General features: G+C 38.5%; 1 protein-coding gene across 4 annotated transcripts in view; it reads right to left on the reverse strand.

Moving 5' to 3' along the window:
• clgn (calmegin) overlaps positions 1-12,675 on the reverse strand; it is a 64,599-nt gene extending 51,924 nt beyond the window's left edge. Inside the window, exons 1-4 of one of the 4 annotated variants that reach the window (XM_043674122.2) lie at positions 12,535-12,675; positions 5,489-5,660; positions 4,113-4,186; positions 3,928-3,986 (exon numbers count right to left, since the gene is read on the reverse strand). In XM_043674122.2, the coding sequence (XP_043530057.2) occupies positions 3,928-3,986; positions 4,113-4,186; positions 5,489-5,647 (292 nt within the window). In that variant the 5' untranslated portion in view covers positions 5,648-5,660; positions 12,535-12,675. Of the gene's footprint in view, positions 1-3,927; positions 3,987-4,112; positions 4,187-5,488; positions 5,661-11,488; positions 11,565-12,297; positions 12,499-12,534 lie in introns of those variants that run through there. The other 3 variants (XM_043674123.2, XM_043674124.2, XM_043674125.2) reach the window with 3 other exon arrangements.
• Between the last annotated feature and the right edge of the window lie 210 nt (positions 12,676-12,885).

The following is a 12,885-nucleotide window of genomic DNA, read 5'->3' on the forward strand; positions in this document are numbered from 1 at the left end:
CAAGGTGTTAAGCTCTGGACACCTTATTTAAGGAAGGAGGGAGTACAAAAGAAATTTACTAGGATGATATTAGGAAAGAGTCATTTTAGATAGAAAGGTTGGAGAAACTGGGCTTATTCTTCAAAGCTCAAGAAGAATAAGAGGTGTTAAAAATTATTAACAATTTTGACAGGGTAAAGGATGACATTTTGCATCCATTAGTTGGTAATTAAGTAACTAAAAGGTCACAATTTCAAGACTCTCAGCAAGAGAGCTAGGCGTGAGATGACAAGAAACTGTTGAGAGTTGGTAGGATTTGAAATGGTGGAGGTGAAATTCCATAAATTAAAAATCATAATGTTAGAGGTCTATGGAGTTAGGGTTGGAGAATGGGACGAGGTGGGTAGTTCTTTCAGAATCTGTACAAACCTGGGCTTCTTCTATAATGTAAAATCTAAGTAAGAGAAGAGGGCAAAAGAAAGATTTGTAAAGAGTGACGATATGTCATCTTGGCCCTAAATGGCTGGCCATCAGGAAGACCAGCCTCTGAGCAGCTAGTATTTCAAGGCCTCTCAGAATCTTCTATATTTACATGACAATCTCGCTTTCTTCTAAACTCCTGTATTTATACATCCAAACTATTCAATCTAATAAATGGGATTAAGGGACAAGAGAAACTAACAAGAGAGTCAAAAGGTTTTGGGGATAGGCAGAAATGTAGCATGGAGGAAGTAATTAGACCAGTCATTCTTACTAAATGATAAGGCCAACCAGTGCTTTGAACTTGCATGCTTTTTCCCCTCATTAAACAACCACTTCATCCCTGGAATCGTTTTAGTGAGCCTACAATGCATTTCTTCCATTGAATGAAGATTCTTCCTTGGACCAAAACAGCACAAAGGTCTCCATTGGGGTCTCACCAAAACCCCATAATTGCACCAAGATTTTCTTACTTTCACACTCTAATCTCCTCAAAATATATAACAATGAACTATTTTTATTCTTAACTGTTCACTGCATCTGTGTATTTTGTTACTGGAAAGGAGTGTCACCAGCAAGGCCAGCATTTATTGCGCATCCCTAACTTTTAAAAAAAGGCATAGTGAGCTCTATTCATGAGATGCTGCAGTTCTTGGGGTGTAGGGACACCCCAGTACTGTTACAAAAGATTTTGATCCAGCGTCAAAGAAATTGTGATATACTTCTAAATCAGCATCACATGTGGCTTGACTTTGAGGTTTTCATGCATCACGTCTGTCCTTCTAGGTGGAGGAGTTCTCTTGCTTGAAAGGCTGTCAGAGGAGTTTTGCTAAGCTATTGCTGTGGATCTTGAAGATGGTATGCATTGTTATCACTATGCATCAGTGGTGGAAGGTCTTAAGATTGAAGTGATGAATGGAATGCCAGTCAAGCAGCATGTCTTGGATATTAACAAGCTTCCTCAGTGTTGCTGGAACTGCACTCAACCAGCCAAGAGTAATACTGACTTGTACCTTGATGATAAATGGACAAGTACTGGCGGGACAGGAGAGATCTCACCACAGAATTCCTAGCTTCTGACCCGCTGTTATAGCCGATGTATTTATATGGCTGGTGCAATTCAGTCTCTGGCCAAACTTCAGTTTGGTAAATGCTGTTGATCAGTTAGATTCTCTTCACGGAGATGGTCATTTTCCAGTACTTGTATTGCATGTAAGTTATTCACCACTTATTAGCATGGAAGTCTTGCTGCATATAGACAGACTACATCAGCATCTGAAGTGTCACAATAGTGCTGAATGGTGTCTAATCAGGGAAGATTCACACTTCTGACCATATATTGGAGAAGAGGTCATTGATGAAGCAGCTGAAGACTGTTGGGCCTAAGACACTCCCCTGAGGAATGCCTGCAATGACATTGTGGAGTTGAGATGAATACGCTCCAAAAACCACAACTATCTTCCTTTGTGCTAAGTATAACTCCAACCAGTAGATTTTTCTCAGATTCTTACAGACTCCAGTTTCATCCACACTCCTTGTTGCCATACTCAAAAGCTACCTTGATGTCAAGGACAGTCACTCACCTTACCCCTGGAGTTCAGTTCTTTTGTTGACCAATGTGGTCATGAGGTCAGGAACTGAGTGCTCTGCAGAAGGGCTTATGCCCGAAATGTCAACTCACCTGCTTCTCAGATGCTGCCTGACCTGCTGTGCTTTTCCAGCACTACATTCTCTACTCAGAATTCAAATGATGCATTGGCAAGCAGGTTATTCCTTTGCAAGTGATGCTGGATAGCATTGTTGACAACTCTTTTCATGAACTTGCTGATTAGGAGTAGACTTTAAGGGAAACAATTGATTGGGTTGGATTTGCCATGATTTTTGTGTATTACATACCTGAGAAATTTTCCACATTCTCAGGTACACGCCAATGTTGTAACTGTACTGGAATAGCTTGGCTAGGGGTATGGTTAGTTCTAGACTATTAGTCTTCAGTACTACTGCTAGAATGTTGTAGGGGCCCACCTTTGCAATATCAGTGTCTTCAGCCACTTCCTGACATTATGTGGAGTGAATAGAATTGGTTGAAAACTAGCATCTGTGATGCTGGCAAACTCAGCAGGAAGCCAAAATTGATCATCCACTTGGCCCTTCTTGAAAGGCAATTAAAAGACTCTAGTGACAGTGGTTTGTACAATCACCATATTTAATTCCAATTTCATCACTTGCCACAAAGATTCAAACCCATTAGCCTTGACATCTGAATTATTAATCCATAGGAATCATTACCGTGTCACAAATAAGCCCCAAAATGTTTTTGTATTAAAACAGACAAATGCCATTGATCAAAACTTAATCGTTTTGACCATTTAAACTAAAACTACTTTAAAAAAAAATTTTTTTGACTCTCCATTCAGAGAAACCTGCCTCTTAGAGGGCTTGACAGGGTAAAGGCCAAGACATTTTATACATTCTACTATAAAAAACTGAGCAGTGTACAATTCATGGAACAAAAACTCAAAGCTAAACAAAGAAGAATTATTTATATAACGAGGATTCTGACCTGGTCATAAGATCAGATGTTAAGTTGTTTTTTTAAAATCTACTTTATTTTATACAACAGGGTACACCTTCACATTACCTGACAGCAGCAATTTTGTGTTTTAATTTTGAAGTTATTTTATTACCTATTTTGGATTTGCCATGGACAGGAGAAAATCAAGTGACATATCCCTCGATTTAAGGTTTCATCATAAACACAGCATCTATGACACTGCAGTACTTCCTCAGTACTACAAAAGTGTGACAGCCATAATACTGTGCTCAAGCTCTAAAATGGTACTTGAACCCATAACATTGACTCAGAGGCAAAAGAGTAACTAAGCAACAACAGAGTGGCACCACTTTTCATTATCAATTTCAAGTGCTAATTTTTAAGGCAAGTGCAATTTGCCAACCTTAACATCACATGAAATACTTTCAATGCACTACGGGAACCTTTTATGCAAACTTTTAGCAGCACAGCACACCACAAGAGAACACTACATCATTCAAAACATGTCTATGGCAACTAAAAGTAGATTTTTTAAAAAAAAAACATTCTTTTGAATATTGCCAGTTGCATTAATCATTATCATCACAACCTGATGCATGACAATTCATTAGTGAAGCAGGATTAATTAGAATATTAGGCCTCATTTATATAAATTTTGTGCCCTTCCAACTTAAGTAAAATTTGTCAACAGTTTAATGCAGTTTACTCTGGCTTCCATTTGGAACAGGCTATTCTATTCAAGATATGTTAGGCAAGTGTTATGTTATTGTCTCAACATTTAACATTTTAAAAACCACAGATTGCAATCTCATGATTACACATCCATCCAATGTAGAACTTAGCTATCCTTGCAGCACTAAATAATAAAGTTACATTAATTGACAAATCCTACAAACAGTCTAAACGATTCTTACCATCATATTTTGCAATATCTTCATCTGCATCATCTTTCTTTGTTTTGGACAAAACCCATCTTCAATGGGAAAGGAAATAAAAGTGAAAGGTTATTGCACCGAGTTAATTTTAATTCAATGCCAAAAAGATGTGTATTAAATTAATTGCATCTTATTAATCTTGAAGAAAAAAAAAATCTTCTTACCCATCTAAATTTCCACGATCGAATGTATCAGCAAAGTATACCTCCTTACTGGGCACTGGTGTCTTGTACGCTACCTGCAAATTTAGATGAATTTCAATACCATGTATGTTATAAAGAAAGATTTTATTTATTGTATACAGAGTCAAAGGTTACATTGATATTAGAAATATGCTTTAAATAAAGTTCAAGTTTGGTCGATGTGTTTTTTTTTAAATCTTCCAATCAGAAAGTAATATGGTTATTCAAAAATAGTTTATTTCATTGACTAAGGAGCACACGTTTTTAAATTTTCCAGAAAATTCAGTAAAAAGCTGGGTCCAGATTACCTTCTGAATCTCAAACTGCCCATCCTAGATAGAGTTCAAGACTGACATCTGTATGCTATACAGATGTGTTTCATTGTGGAAAAAAAATCATATATGATTTGAGTAGAGGGTAAAGTGTTCAAACAGATTTTTAACCCTTTGGAATTATGACTGAAACCTAGTCTGGGCTGATGGGATGGGAAACTCTTCTTTCTGCTAATTTTTGGAAAGTAATTCAGGTCACAGTAGGCTCATTGCCACACTAAAAATGTACTGGTGCATTTTGCAAGCAGCAATAAGATAAGGGAGTACTCAATGAATGACATGAATAGGAAGGGTTGAGAGGCAAATGGGCCAAATGCTGGCAAGTAGGACAAAATCAGTTTAGGATATCTTGTCGGTGCAGAAGAGTTGGACTGAAGGTGCTGTTTAACTCTATACAAGAAACAGAAACTTCGCAATAGAGGAGGTTACTCTTAGATTAGATTGGAGGCTCACTGTTGAGCCATTCTGCATTTTGCCATGCCATCTTCTACTTGCTCAATGATAAAATATTGCTGTTTCTCTGCATATCTTTATGATAAAAGAACTAAAATGCTGGAGAAACTCAGGAGGTCTGTGGAGAGAAACAGTTAAGATTTTGTGGCTGATAGGACTCCACTGAAAAATAATATTTGACTTGAAACATTAACTCTTTCTTTCTCCACACGGACTATCAGACCTGTTGAGTTTCTTCAGCTTTTTCTGTGTTTGTTTCAGAAATTCCAGCATCTGTAGTAGTGTTTTTATCTTTATGATAAACAGGAGAATGAATATATAAACTGTAGAATTCAGTTTTGATTAACTCAGAACTCTGACTGGATATTTTTAATATTTACCCAAGTTATCTGAAAATTAGAAAGGATAGAGATTAAATTAAAACTATGGCTTTCTGTTAATAACTGGAACTCCACATCTATTCTTGATTTCCCACTTCCTTAAATGTACTCCCACTTTCATTCTGCTTGAATGTTTTTCCACTGAAACATCCCATGTGTCACCTTTAGTGATGTATTCAAAGTAAATCTTCACCTGAACTGTAGTAGATTTACTATCCTTAGTTTGACTGTCAGTACTAGTTTCTTCCATCTCCAAGGCATCGACCTCAGCTTCGTTATCATCATTTTCAGCACAGACCACGGTTAATACAAGCAAAAGTCCAAGAAAAATCTGCTCCCATTTCAGCTTCATATTGATTCCTTATCTGCAAGGAAGGTACAGAAATAAAAGAGAACATACAGTTGATGAGCAGAACTGTAACAATTTTCTTCACTTCTCCAGAACCACCAACTACTTTTCAGCATCCCCTATACCTATAAGGCCATACGAAATAAGAAAAGGAGAAGGCCATTTTGCTCCTTGAGCCTGCTCCACCATTCAACAAGATCATGGCTGATCTGACATTCCTCACATCCCCTTTTCTGCCCTTTCCCCATAGATTCTTAAATTAGTAGGGCAATCAAGAGCCTTCAATATACACAAAGATTCTACCCTCACTGCTCTCCATGGAAAGAAGGTCCAAAGACTCAACCTTCAGAAGAAATTCCTCACCTAGGTCCTGAATTGGCACTTTATTCTGAGACTACACCCTCTCGTCCTAGATTCTCCCATAAGGGGAGACCTTGTCAACATTTATCCTTTCCAACCCCTTAAGAAGCCTATATGTTTCAATGAGATAACTTCCCAGTCTTCTAAACTCCAGTGAGCTGTGTTTAACCTTTGGTCATAAAATAATCCCTCCACACCAGAGATCATCCACAGAACTTTCCCTGAACTGCCTTTAAAGATAAAATAATTTTCTTAGAGAAGGGGACTAAAACTGCTCAGAGTATTTCAAATGTGATCTCACAAGTATCTTGTACAGTTGCAGTAAGACATCTCTACTATTTTTAAAACAAAACTCCAACTCCATTGAAATAAGGGCCAACATTCCTTTAGCCTTCCCAATTGCCTGTTGCACCTGTGTGCTAGCTTTGTGTTTCATATATGCTAGGTTTGTGTTTCATATACCCTCACATACACCCTCAAATACCTTCACATTGAAAAAAAACTGCAGAAACTGCAATTTAAATAATGCTGCTCTTTTGTTCTTCCTGCCAAGAATGAACAACTTTGCATGTTCCCACATCATATTACATTTGGCAATTTTTTTGTCCACTTAACCTATCAATATCTCAACTGTTTGTATCCCTCTCAAGCTGCTCTTCCATTTATTTTGCATAATCTGCAAATTTGGCTATAATACCTTGGCTTCCTTCCTCCAAGTCATTAACATGTATTATAAACAGTTACGACCCCAGCACTGATCCCAGTGGAACTCCATAGTCACAGGTCACCAACATGAAAAAGAACCCTTTGTTTTCACCTCACTGTTATCTACCCAGGTCCATGCTAACATACTATCTTCAACACCATCAGCTCCTGAGTTGACGTTTGAGCTACCTCAGTGAATGCCTTCTGGAAGTCCAAGTACAAAACCCACTTCTATCAAGTTGAGACTTCCTTGAAAAAAATTCTAATAAATTAGTCAAAAACAATTTCCCTTTCATTAAGCTATGCTGACTCTGCTTGGTTAGATTATGATTTCCCAAATGTTTTGTTATTATTTGAATAATACTTTTGCAACAATATTTGCTAGGCTAATTGACCTGTAGTTTCCTGCATTTTCTTTGCATTTAGCCTCATTAGTATGTCTAATTCTACTTCTTTAGGAAGATCAATTGTATTTAATTCCTCCCTGTACTCTTTAGTGTTAACAGGATAGTTGCAGTACCTTCCATATAGAAACTGATGCAAAATATCTGTTTAACTCCGCTGCCATTCCCTGGTCCCCCTAAAGCATCTCTCGACTATTCCTCCTTGTATGCTGTTTCTTTCAACAGAAAATTCTCCTTAACTTCCTTTGTTAGTCATACTTTGTTTACTCCTTTCTTTGAATCTTTCCTCCTTACTCTGAGCAAAAATATATCTCAGCAATGAATTATCTCCTTAAATATCTGCCATCGCTGGCTTACTGTCTTTCCTGGTAATCTATCAACCCAGTTCACTTTTGCTAACTCTATCCTCATTTCATTCTAATTCCCTTCATTGGAGTTTATACAGTTGCTTCCAACACAAATTTCTCACTTTCAAACTGAATACAAAATTTTATCATATTACATTCACTAGTTCCCTCGATGATATTTTACTTCAAGGTTATTTCTTAAGTCCACCTCATTGCCCATTACCAGATTGAAGATAGCATGCTCCCTGATTGGCTCAATGACGTATTGCTCTACTAAACTATCCCTACTGCACTATGAACTCATCGTCACAGCTACCTTTTCTAATTTGGGTAACTCAAAACTAGCAAGATTAAAAGTCACCCATAATTATTCCTCTATTCCTTTTTAACTTGCTCCTTACAGCCTTTCCTACACTGTGGCTACTGTTTGGGATTCTGTACCTACTCTTCCTACTCTTCTTTCCCTTCCTTTTTTGTTTTACATACCCCAAATGGACTCTACATCACAGAGACAAGATTGCCTCTCAAATGTCACATTTCTATCCTGCCAATATTTCCATTCCTTCGGTCTTTGAAAGCTCAAATGAATTTTAAATTTTCAGTTTCGATTTCCTTGCAACCACGTTTCTGTGATGGCTACGAGATCATATTCATTTACCTTTTTTTGTGCTGTCAGTTTGTCTACTTTATACCAAATGCTTTGTGCAGCATTAAGAATCTGGTCTCAGTAGGATTCAGTTGGAGTCTGCCCCATTGGAACAGCTCCCTCCTTCCCCAATACTATTGCGAATGTCCCATTAATTCAAACCCATTGCTCCCATACCAATTTTTGAGGCATGCATTACCTCTTATCTTGCAGACACTTTGCCAATTAGCTCATGGCTAAGGTAGTAATCCAGACATTTTTACCTTTTTAGTTCTGCTTTTCAATTTAGCCCCTAGCTGTTCATATTCTCTGTACAGAACCTCTCTCCTTTTTCTACCTATATTGTTGGTACCCACGTGGACTACTGGATTTTCCCTTCCAACTCCAAGCTCCTCTGCGAAACAGATGAGTTATCCTGAAGCCGGATACCACAAAGCAACACCGCCTAAGCACCTTAATCCTAGCCACAGAGGACAGTATCTATCCCTCTGACTATATTATCCTTGATTTCAACTCCATTTCTCTTCTCCACACACTCCATCCACCCTTGAATGACTCCCTGTACTACACAGTGCTGTGATCTGTTTGACCATCCTTTCCACAGTACCCACTCTCACCCACATGGGAGCAAGAATGTCAAACCTGTTAGACAAGCTCAAGGGCTGAGGGTCCTGCAGCATTTTCTCATGGATCCCATTTGCTTCACTCGTAGTCATACCTTCCTGTCCCTGACCAGAGATTAATTACTTCAAATTCAGTCAAGGAGGTGTGACTGCCATCTCAAATAGTGTCCAAGTAACCCTACCCACTCCCTGATATGTTCATCAACTGAGCTGGAGCTCCTCAAGCAACCAACACGGAGTACAGAAACAAAAATAGAAAGTGCTGGAAAAGCTCAGCAGGTCTATAAGGATGATATTACCAAACTGGAAAGGGCTCAAGAGATTTACCAGGATGTTGCTAGGTATGGAAGGTTTGAGTCAAAGAAAGGTTTGGACATAGGAAGTTGAGGTGATCTGATAGAAGTTTATAAAGTAATGAGAGGTATACATAGAGTTAATAGCAGTTGTCTTTTCCCGAGGATGGAGGATTTCAAGACTGGGGGCACATTTTCAAGGAGAGAGGAGTGGGATTTAGAAAAGTCAAGACACAAATTTGTTTTTTTTTTAAACAGAGGGTCGTTTGCATGTTGAATGAACTTTCTTAGAAAATAGTAGATGCAGATACAATTACATTTAAAAACATTTGGATAGATACAGGAATAAGAGAGGTTTGGAGAGATATGTGCAAGGAGCAGGTAGGTGGTACTAGTTTAGGGATTATGTTTGGCATGGACTGGTTGGACCAAAGGTCTATTCTGTATGATTCTAATTGTGGAAACCACACTGTGCATGAATTAATGGATGATCAATTAGCACAGAGATGGAGAGATATTTCTTTACTCAAAAGGAGTGTGAACCTATGGAATTCCCTACCATACCGAATTGATTATGGACTAATTTAATGCACAGGTGGACAAATGTTCATCTTAGGAAATCTAGAGGCATGGACAGCAGGCAGGAAAATGCAGAGTTGAAATCAAAGCTCAGTTGAGTTGTTGAAAGGACTCTTGTGGTGCAGTGGTAACGTCCTTACCCCTGAGCCAGGAGGCCTCAATTCAAGTCCACAGGTACGTAATAACAGCTCAGAATGGGTTAATTTTTTTTTTAAAAAAAAAGTGTTAAACAATAAACCAAGCTTGACAGGCCATACAGACTACTCTTGTTCCCAGTTTTTTAAAAAAGATTTCTTATCATTCACCATTCTATCTTCGTATTTTCTCTTTGCCACTTCTAATCTAAATCTTATGACATGATGATCACTTTTCCACTTAGACTACTCCAATCCCCAGCATCAGATCTAGCAACACATTCTTCTTAGTTGGACTGAATTCACTGGTCACTGGAGTTCTACTGAACACATTTCAGAACTTCATCGCCTTTATTCAAATAATCAACAAAATGATGGTTGGGTAATTTAAGGTCTCCCAAACGCAGCACTTTTCAGTGCTTGCCCACCTGACTTTTCTGGAGATTTGCTCCACTGACTTTCTCAGTATCTACAGAAAAATCTCAGCATGTTATTCTTGCTTCTCAATCCTAACTAAATTGATGTGGTTCTAACCAAATTGATGTGGTTCTTCCCTGAAAACCATTCTCTCTTTCCACTACCACATTGCTTTCCCACATCACAAATGGCACTCCTACCCTTCTTTTTATTATTTTCTTTTATAACCACTTCATATTCTTGCATTTTAAGTATACAATCCTTATCATTTTAAGCTACATTTCCACTATTGCCATTACATATTATCCCCATAACAATATTTGTCCCTTATCCACATTGAATTTTAACTTCCCATTATATTTTACACTGCTTCTATGAAATATGGTGCTATTTCCTTCTTAAATACTAACTAACACACTTTATTCCTCTCTTCCAATTCTATACAGTGGTACAGAGTCCTTGACTAATTTAACACTTTTCTCAACTACGCTAGTAAACCTCCTGGTGAAGAAAATAGTCTGAGTGCTGAAGCACAACCCATCCTGTTGAATAGATGCCTCCTGCCTTAGAACTGATCAGTGTTAAGATCCTGAAGCCTTCTTTGATACTCCATGCATCAAGATCGATATCGATCCTCCCCATTTTTTTCTCCTCTTTGTTAATGTTTGTCACAGAAGGTAATCTGAAGGACCTTGCAACTTTTGAGGTCTAAGTTTTTAAACTTCTTCCCTAGTCTATGGAAATCTGACCAGAGACTTGCCCTCTCTGGGGAAATGATGACGCATACCCAGACTTTTGGCTTCACCTACAAAACATACTGTAACATATTCAGGGGATCCTTTACTCATCAATGGTGGTTAACCAAATGCCTGCCAGTTTCCCGATGTTATTTCTCTTTGTTGTTGTGTCCTGTGCAACACCTGTACAATGGTTTGAACTGTACATTTAAGGTACTGTCACTCCCTATGCTGAATACTGGATTGAGAGTCTGGAATTGTTTACTACATCTTTTCAGAGTGTCCTACTTCCTACTCTCTTGAACTCTTACTGACAAAAGAATGACCAACTCTTTGAATGCACCATCCAAGAAACTACCAAATTAATGTTAGATAGCCTAAACAAAAAGTTTCAGTTAGCATTGCACACAAACAAGTACTTTGCTGCTTAGAACACAGGAACCTAGTCAGTAGTTTCAAATATTTCATACCCAAAAAGTACTTGAAATTACACATAAAAGCATCACTGTAAGCACAATATTTTTACATCACCCACACCTAGTTGGAATGTTGATTACATTAACAAGAATAATGGTTGCTTAGAAACTTAAGGTTAATACTTAAGATGATCAATGTTGGGAGATCAAGATATCACAAAGGCAAAACATACAGATGCTGAAGCAGGAAGAGTAAATCCTGCAGAGAAATAAAGAAAGAGTGTTGTAGTTAACCTGAAATAGTAACACTCTGTCCTACCATCATCCCCACCCCCATCCTCAGATCCTGCATGAGATCTCCTGGATATTTCCAGCATTTTCTGTTTACAGATCACAGTAGCAATTGTGTAAACTAAGAATATAAAGCAATCATCATAACCAAGTTCCCAATTTACTGGTACAATGATGTCAGACATATGAATTTAGTCAATTTGATAGGCAATATCATTATCACAGTACCATTGTCACTAACAAGTAAATATCAATTATTGTACCTGCAGTTAATCATCAACACGATCAAAATTTGTTATGCGATGGTTTCTTAATTACATACCAGACAATTTGTATTTACTGCTTTCCGTGTATAAGCTCAAAAATGAAATACAGGATAAAGAGGCCTAAGGCCTTTGGCAACACGCTACTGGAGATCTACTTAAAACAACTAGAGGCACGTTTATATCTTAATACATTTACTAACATTAACATCCACTGTTTTTTCCACGGGTTCCACCAGCTTCACTCAAAAAAAACCCTTATATTTAAATAACTGTGCAGTGACGCTTCTATAAAATATATTAAACTCCAGTCAATACCTACATTGTTAAAAACGTGTATATCATGAACATTTAGCTGCATTACAACGAAAATATCCCGTAACAACATGCATTAAGAAAGGCGATCTTAAATATGATGAGACTTTGTACAGATTGTACCTTGCACAGTCCAGTCCTGTGATGAATGGAGATGTAATAACTGCGGATGTGCTGCAGAAAATACTCAGCAGTGACTGCTTACCTCAAGATCGCCTCTCTCAATATTTTCTTTGGGTAAATAAATTTTCTCCTCTTTATTTACACAGTGTGTTATCCGCAATCCCCGCTAATGACTAATGCCGGGCTGCCTAGAACCTTTTTTTTCCCCCTCAGTTTCCCTCGCCTCCCTTCACTTACCGTCCGTCCCCGTTATTTCGCTGGCTCACATTTATAACCGCCAGTACCGTCTGCGCATGCGCCGTGCCGACGCCGGGGTAGCAGGAGACAGCGTCGCCTCGCAACGTCAGGATTCAAACCGTTAGGCAGTGGGCGGGGCAGAGGCTTGGTATCGCTTGTCCAGCTTCGAGCTCGGCCCGATCCTGCTCACCCTGACAATGACAATTGTTGTAGAAGGGGGTGTGGTCGAACCAAGCGCTGCTTCACTCCCGCCTTCCCGAATGTTCAAACTGAGCCAGCGTTCGGAACCGTTAGCGAGGCTCGGCGCCTGCGCACATCGTTCAGGCTCAGTGGCTCAAGTACTTGGAGGAG

The sequence above is a fragment of the Chiloscyllium plagiosum genome, unplaced genomic scaffold (assembly GCF_037043375.1).
Source record: "Chiloscyllium plagiosum isolate Xiang-an unplaced genomic scaffold, Cpla_swu_hap1 HiC_scaffold_36, whole genome shotgun sequence".
Lineage (NCBI taxonomy): Eukaryota > Metazoa > Chordata > Chondrichthyes > Orectolobiformes > Hemiscylliidae > Chiloscyllium > Chiloscyllium plagiosum.